At 54.9% G+C, this 8112-nt stretch overlaps 1 protein-coding gene across 1 annotated transcript; it reads left to right on the forward strand.

Annotated features, from left to right (window-relative positions):
* Nucleotides 1-1711: 1711 nt before the first annotated feature.
* MESP2 (mesoderm posterior bHLH transcription factor 2) lies at nt 1712-3973 on the forward strand. The gene is made up of 2 exons (XM_058542449.1): nt 1712-2557; nt 3393-3973. The coding sequence occupies exons 1-2, from the start codon at nt 1712-1714 to the stop codon at nt 3660-3662; spliced, it is 1116 nt and encodes a 371-aa protein (XP_058398432.1). The 3' UTR covers nt 3663-3973.
* The last annotated feature ends 4139 nt before the right edge of the window (nt 3974-8112 follow it).

Consider the following 8112-nt stretch of genomic DNA (forward strand, 5'->3'; position numbering starts at 1 on the left):
TAATCTAGTCCTGAAACATCATCACGTTGACCTTTAGTTATTCATTACATTTTTTTTTTTTTTTTTTATGTCACATCTGCTCAAAAGTCCATTTGGCTCCCCATCGCCTTGCAAATAAAACTCGACTTCTTAGCCTGGCCCCAGCCAAGGTGTGTCCTAGCTCTCCACACCACCATCCCTGCACACTGTTCCTGAAGCACCTTGGGAAGTCCCCCTGCAAGGTCTTTGCTTATGCAGTTCCCACATCCAGAATAATATTCTCTCCCTGCCTCTCTCTACCCAAGTCCTACTCATGGTTCAAGGCCCAGCTGTGACCTCTCCACCTCTGTGGCCAGAGCTCTACAGTCCTTAGCCCTCATTTGGCCCTTAGCCTCCGAATTCAACCCTTTCTCCCAAGATCACAAAGAACACTGACGCCTCCTTTAAACTGCAACTATTGCTGAGGAGTGACAGCTTTTACTTTATAAACTTTACTATGTCACTGTTTATACTACGAGACGGTAACAACAGTCCTCAGTCCTGTGAGTAGATACTATAATTATTAGTCCTGTTTTATAGAGCAGAAGCTCAGGCTCAGACAGGTTAAGGGCCCTAACCAAGGGCACACAGCTACCACTTATATAACAGCCTGACACTTGTCCCTCCCACAAGACTGAAATCTCATGAAAGCAGAGACCACAACTAGCTTGTTCAGCCTGGCGTGCCTGACACTTACCAGTTGCTAAATAAATATTTAAATGTTACATAACAAAATGAATAATGCCTACAAGCATCTGGAAATGTAAGTACCTTCTTTATAAAATGATAGCAGCAAACATTTAGCCCACTTGCCAGGCCCATACTAGGTGGTTCCACGGATGGTTCTGCTTAGTACCAGCAACCTAGGTGGTGACTATTTTATATCATTATTGCAATGGGGATGAGGAAACTTGAGTCTCAGAGGAACTAAGTGACTTGCCCAAGGTCACACAGCAAATCAAGAGTGTCTGACTCAGGCTTGCTTGGGGGCCCATCTTCCCCCATTTTCATCCCACGGTACCCCATTCCTCTTCTCCAGGCTGCTCTATTTTTCAGGGACAGAAACTAACTGTGTGCAGTGAGATGACTTTCTCGGTGTCACTCAGCAAAGCAGCAAGTGCTGTTCTGGGGAACCCAGGAAGGGTCTACCTGTTATGTCCCCTCCTCCCCACTGCCCTCACCGTGGCCGGGTCCCTCAGGGCTGGTCTTGGAGTCTTATTCAGCACACTTGTAGGCAATGGGTGGAAGTTACCGGACACAGGCCCCCGGGGCTGGTGATGAGAGAGGCAGCTACTCTTCCCAAAGGTCCATGAGTCACTTGAGGGACAGCCTGGCCGCCCCCCCAAAATGGCACTGCCCACGGTCGTCGGGCTCCTGGGCACTCACCCTGAGCGCGTGGGGCGGGGTAGGGTGGGAACACGGTGAGAAGCTTAGCAGCTCCATCCAGATGCGAATTATCCCTCCCACACTTCCCGGCTGCAGGGGCCTCCATTAGAGCCCCTGAGGAGTCAGAATCCACACCTTCACAAATGGGCCCCTTTCCCAGGGGCCCCCTGCCCAGACCTTCCCTGGGCTCTGTGGGTTTTGACACCTCTCTGTAACCTGGTGGGGGGCCACCTTGCACCTTTGGTCACGATAAAAGCTCAGGCCCGGAGGTGGCCGGCCTGGCCTCCCAGAGCCTGCAGGCCCGGCCATGGCCCAGTCCCCTCCTCTTCAGAACCTCCCGGGCCACGACCACTGGATCTTCCCACAAGGTTGGGGCTGGGCCGGCCACTCCGACTCCACGTCTCCGGCCTCCTCCTCGGACTCGTCGGGCTCGTGCCATTGGGACGGCGCCCGCATGCCCCCGCAGCCCGCGCCCCCGGCCCGCAGCGCCCATGCCGCAGAGGCCGCCCCGACGGCGCCGCGACGTGTGCGCTCCGGACCCGCCGGCGGGCAGCGGCAGAGCGCCAGCGAGCGCGAGAAGCTGCGCATGCGCACGCTGGCCCGCGCGCTGCACGAGCTGCGCCGCTTTCTGCCGCCGTCCGTGGCGCCCGCCGGCCAGAGTCTGACCAAGATCGAGACGCTGCGGCTGGCCATCCGCTACATCGGTCACCTGTCGGCCGTGCTCGGCCTCAGCGAGGAGAGCCTGCAGCGCCGGCGCCAGCGGTACACTGACGCGCCGCTCCCTCGGGGCTGCTCGCTCTGCCCCGACGGCGGCACCACGCAGGCGCAGACGCAGGCGCAGGCGCGCGGCCCGGGCTTGGCCTCAGCCACCCGCGCCGTGGCGTCCTGGGCATTCCCGCCAGCCTGCCCCGAGGCCCCGGCGGCGCCCGAGGTCCTGGGGAACAGGATCCCTGACATGGGTCCCTGGGTGACACCGCCTGACTGCCCTGGGATGCAGTCGCCCACACATCTGTCCCAAGGGAGAGCCCGCGACGCGGCCCTTTGGACGCCGCCTCAAGTCTTTTCGGGAACGCAGACGTCCCCAGAGTCCAGGAACTACGCCACGCCCTGGACGCCGTCCCCCTCGGCCGGGGAGCTGGCTGCAGTGTACCAGGTACGCGCCCCCGAGGCCCTCTCCGCTTCCCTTGTGGTGGTCTCCAGGCTTCAATTGGAAATGGAGGAGGTGGGTAGGCTCTAGTCTGCAGAGAATATAGTGCTTTTTAGATCCCGGGTTCTCTAATCCAACCCTGATTAGGAGTGGAGAAAAGCTCTAGGGAGGATGGAGAGGACCCTAATCTCCTTGGGGAAAGAAGTGGGGCCCTGGGGAGTTAAGGCCACCACCACCTGTACCTAGAAGTCTTCACAGACATGTGGAAGAGGGGGCAGTCCTCGGACTTGCTTCAGGGGCCACTGTCAGGAAATTCGCTCCAAGTGCTCCAGTAAGTGTTGAGGGGGAGGAAGGACCAGCCGACACCGGGAGAAGGGGCTTCCTGAGCAGTTGGGCTTGGAGCTGGTGACCTTCATGCTTCCTTCAAGCTGCAGTCATTCATGAGGCCCATGAATGAGTGAATCATGGTCCATAAAAGAGCATATTAATAACGAAAATTTATTGAACGCTTACTATTCTTGGCACTTGACAGGTATTAACTCATTCAGCCCTCCAACAACCTTATGAAGTAGGTGTTACCATCATCATCCCCATTTTACAGATGCAAAAACTGAGACTAAAAGAAGTCAGCTGAGTTCTCGTAGCTAGTGAGGGGCAAAGCTGGGATTTGAACTCTGGCAGTCTATTTCCAGAGCCAGTTCCCTTCACCACATTGTTTCACTGCATCCACAGCACTAGGGCTGTTCAGAACCTGTCAGCAACACTCTGGAGAGCGTCCAGGTTCAGATCTCGGGGCATCAGGCAGTGGCCCACTAACCAGCTGCTGTTGTCTCTGTTGCAGGGTATCTCTGTGTCTCTGGAGTCCTGTCTGTTGCCAGAAATCCCACCCCTCCTGCCCCACCCAGCATGCCAGAGACTCCAGCCTCAGACCCAGTGGGGATGCTGGAGCCGCAGTGCAGAGGTGCTCCCCAGCTCAGAGGACCAGGGACCAGGCCCTGCCTTCCAGCTCAGTGATGAAAGCCCTCCCCAGAGCTCAGGCCTGCGTCTCAGTGGCTGCCCTGAACTTTGGCAAGAAGATCTGGAGGGGCCCCACCTGGGCATCTTCTACTAATGGCCTTGCCTGCCTCCTTTTCAGCCAGGAATCAGACCTGTCATATGGAGCACCCTCCTCAGTTTCTACTTCAGTGGTTTTCAAGCTTTCCTTTAGCCAAGGATCCCTTTTCCAAGTGATGTCTTTCATGGAAGCAGTGTTGAAACAAATAGTGGATGGCCTCCCCGGCTGCGATCGGGGCTGAGGCAGTGCCCTCTACTCCTAGACACCCCCCAGAAGGACTGATGCTCTGTAGACACAGCCTGAGCTACAGTAAGGTGGTGCTTGACCACGAAGTTGGCCAGGCTGGGACTGGTGGGGAGTGGGTTCAGGGTCGGGGGTGGGCAGAAGCCTATATGCTTAGATTTTGTACTTAAGAAAACACCCAAAATTTGGTTTGATCTGTTTTTCTTCTACCAATCTGGGTTTTTATTGCCTCTGGAAAAGGAAGAATGTTCCCATCCTGCGGGGAACAAGTCATGCTGCTCTTCCCCTCCCGAATCCAGGCCTACCAAGGTTGGGAGTGGGCCCTCACCTGCCAGCTGGTCAATATTTACTGCACAGAGGCTCCCCCTGGCCTGCTGTGCGGGTGGCACAGGTGGGTTAATACTGGACTTGCACACTTGCCGCAGACTCATCACCATTGCCCGTTTCCATCCCTCTGGGTGCATTCCTGCTGCCCGAGGGCTCTTTTCACAGTTATACGACATTGTTTCCAAAGGATGCTTGTGAGTGGCTCCCACATGCTAGGCCCAGTGTATTAGTTTGTTAGAGCTGCCTAAAGAAAGTACCACAAACTGGATGGCTTAAACAACAGAAATTTATTTCCCGCAGTTCTGGAGGCTAGAAGTCTAAGATCAAGGTGTCAGCAGGTTTGGCTTCTTCTGAGGCCTGTCTCCTTGGCTTGCAGATGGCTGCCTTCTCACTGTGTACTCACATGGTCACCCGAAGTCTGTGTGTCTGCGTCTTAATCTCCTCTTCTAAGGACACTAGTTGTATTGGATTAGGGCCCATTTGTATGATCTCATTTCAACTTAATTACCTCTTTACAGACTCTGTCTCCAAATACAGTCACATTCTGAGGTCCTGGGGCTTAGAACTTCACCATGGATTTTGGGGGAACACAGTTTAGCTCATAATACCCACTATTAGGTGCCAGAGAGAAGCATTTCCCAACTAACAGAGCCCAGATCAACGGTGGGGTTTATACAAGGTACTTTGGGACCAGAGAGGATGTGACAGCCTGCTGGGAGATGGGGTTGACAATATAGTTTCATTCTTGAGTTGCTGATCCATCAGTCCTGCTGCCTTGATTTATGCTGTCTTGAGTAAGAGTAAGAGGCACCTCCAGGATCTTGGGGAAAGGATGCTGGGATCCATTAGCAAAGGCTGCCATGGGCTTAAGAGCCAGCGGTGGTGGGAACTTCCTTCTGTATCTGCTAACACGAGTAGGGGAGAGTTCCGGGTGTTGGAGCTGGGTATTGAGGGATGTGGGGGAGTTTGCCAAGAGGAATGAGTGCGGAGTGATCCAGGCAGAAGAAACAACATGAGCCAAGTTGAAGCAGAAGTGGCTCAAGTCCAGACTTGACAGGGAAAAGCGACCAACAGAGTTGGGAAAGGAGCTCGGAGGCAAGGTTGTAAGGAGCCCATGTGGCAGCATGGTGAGGCATTGGCCTCTGTTTCCTAGGTGATGGGGAGACATTGGAGGTTGGGGCTGGGGGTGAGCTGGTCAGAGCTGCTCTTGGTCTCTGGCTGCTTCACAGAGATGGAGCCTGGCAGGGAGGCCCCTGTAACAGTGCAGGGCGGGAGAAAGGGAGGGAACAAGATCAGAGCATGAACTGCCTGAGCTCTAGGCCACACGCGGGGTAGATGCGTCTGTCTCTGTCTGACGCTGCGGGGTAGCCCATTGCCTGCTGACGTGCCCTATGACATCAGGCAAGGCACTCCGTCTCTGTTCCTCAGTTTCCCCATCTCCTAAAAAAGGAACTGGCTTAGGTGACCCCTGCGGTGCCTTCTTCCCGTAACTTCTAGACGTGGATTCTGGTTCCTGCTCTAGGGCCCTCATGTCCCTAGGGGCTGACAGCCACAGCTGGAGGGGTGAGAAAACCCCATGCAAGGTTACACACAGCAAGGAGACGGGTACAGGGCACAGCTGACCTGGGTGCACATTCCATTAAGCTCTTACTATGTAACCGTGGGCAAGCTACGAAACCTCCCTGAGCCTCAGTTTGCTCAGCTTTGAAATGGAGACAATAGTAGACCCTTCCTCTCAGGGCTCTTAGGCTGGGCACATAGTCGTTGCTCGATATACAGTAGCTGAAGAGAACCATACGACCTAAGAGGTGACCCAGTCCAGTAGTTCCCTCACCTGGTGTGTGTTGAGCCATCTGGTTCCAGGTTCCCACCCAGAGAGCATGATTCAGTGCATCAACCAGGGCCTGGGACCTGGGGCTTTAACAAGATCCTCCCCAGGGATTCTGAGCCCCAGCCAGGTTTGGGAGTGTCGATGCAAAATAACCATTCTATACGTAAGAGAAATAGATGAATTTTACTTGAGCCAGAGTGTGGATTATAACCCGGGAAGGCCTTTTCCAGAAAGGAAGAAAGTGTTCCACAGAAGCATGGTTTTCAGTCGTATCTTTTTAGAACAAAGAGCATACATTAAACACACCCAGGATACATTTTCAAAGTTCCAAAGAGGTATTTAGTTGCAAAATAGCAGGTCGACATGACCCTGATGTCAGGAAAGGAACAAATACGGGCAGCATTACCAATAGGGCGTTAGCAACGGGGCGTAGGAGGGGAAGTGTGCACTCTTATCTTAAGAGAGTGCAGTCTTTACTTCACCATTAAAGCACATGTACAATGTATGTTTGAAAGGCCATTAAGTCAGGCTTTTTTAGTTCAAGCCAAATCGTTTTGAATCTGAATAGTTACCCCATATACCTCAATATGTGAAAATCTCTTGCAGGAGCAATGGCTGTTCTTCGCCTCTTCATTTTACAGATGAGGAAATAAGCCGGGGGCGGGGGGGGGGGGGGAGCAACTATCCCTAGCCCCCAGCTAGGTATGGCCGTCGGGCCCCTGGCTCCCTGTCTAATGCTCTCTCTTTCCTGAGAAGACCCAAGGTCTTGGCTCCACAGTGATGGCTTCTGCACCTAAGGCAGACCTGAACAACTGCCCGTCTCCTTCATTTGACTCTCACCAATCTAGGGTTTGTCCTTCTAGGGACAGAGTGGTACTCCCTGGTCCAGTCACTGATGGCCACACTCCTCTGCTCCGAAGCCCTGCAAGGGCTGGAGTGGAGCCGAAGATAGTAGTGGCCCTCACCAGCAGCAGCCGGAGCTGAGCGTCTTTTGGAACTTGGCAGCTTGTTCTCCCAGCTGCCCTCAAGAGGTGCTCCTCTAGGAGGGGCAGAGGCAGAGGCCAGAGGCCACCATCCCCCAGCTGGAGTTGCCTGGGAGACATCCTAGATGCTTCTGAAGTGAGGGAGCAGGGCCAGAGGGCTTGGCTTAATCCCCTAGCCCTGTCCTCCCCTCTGGGAGGGAAGGCTCAGCCCTGCCTCTCAGAAGCAGCAGCCACCGGCCTCCATCCCTGGCCCCATCCCAGGCATGCTGCTCTTGGCTTCACCCCTCTGCTAAGTGCCTGGCAGGAGAGGGAGAGGGGCTGCTGACGCTGGTGCCCTGCCTCCGATGACTGGTCTACCCACGTCTTCCTAAGGACTCTAGTCGCCATCCATAGGAGACTGGACATTCACTGAATCTGTCATTCAGGCCTTTCAGTGACCCTGCAGTGTAGAGGACATGCTTCCTGAGGGGCCTCCTGGAGGGTGGCGAGGTGAGAGAGGGCATTACACCCTGGCTGCTGCTTGCTGATCCTCAGGGCCTTCCTTCTTCCCCCACTGGCCTTGAGGGCTCAACCCACCGGCAGACAGAGCGCTGGACAGGGAGTGAGCAGTCTGAGTTCTAGTCAGCTCCTGCTCTGCATGCGACCTTGAGCAAGGGTCTGCAGGCAGTTCTCTGGCTCTGCATGTCCTCGCTGCATCCCTGGGGAACTGATTTTCTCCAGCTGTGCAGGCACAGGGTGTTATGAATGCCAAAGTTGAAAGCTGTCAGGCAGTGCGAGCTTGTAACCTTGTAATGTGTGGATGTCACAGACCCTGCCCCAGGTCCCAGTGGGGGATGGGCTTCCACTCATGTACGGGCATTAGAGCGGGGGGGGGGAGGGGCGGGTCTCCTAGCTCTACTGAGTTGTGACTTAACCTCCCTGCGCCTCAGTTTGCTGAGATAAAGACAGTCCTTATCTTATCTCCTGGGACTGTTGAGAACCAAACAAGATAATGCGCATAAACGCTTAGCCCAGTGCCAGGCACAGAGACTGGGATCCCTGTCGAGTCTTCTCACGGGAAGCCAACCTTCCCCAGAGACCCTAGCTGGTGGGGCTGGCCCCTCCCCCAGTGGGGACCACCTGA

Source organism: Diceros bicornis, chromosome 5 (assembly GCF_020826845.1).
Source record: "Diceros bicornis minor isolate mBicDic1 chromosome 5, mDicBic1.mat.cur, whole genome shotgun sequence".
In the NCBI taxonomy this organism is placed as follows: Eukaryota; Metazoa; Chordata; class Mammalia; order Perissodactyla; family Rhinocerotidae; genus Diceros; species Diceros bicornis.

Bases quoted from the DNA above. Each gene is read 5' to 3' on its own strand.
- MESP2 (XM_058542449.1), top strand. From the start codon at position 1,712: ATGGCCCAGTCCCCTCCTCTTCAGAACCTCCCGGGCCACGACCACTGG. The intron at 2,558-3,392 runs GTACGCGCCCCC...TCTCTGTTGCAG, and splicing joins AGCTGGCTGCAGTGTACCAG to GGTATCTCTGTGTCTCTGGA.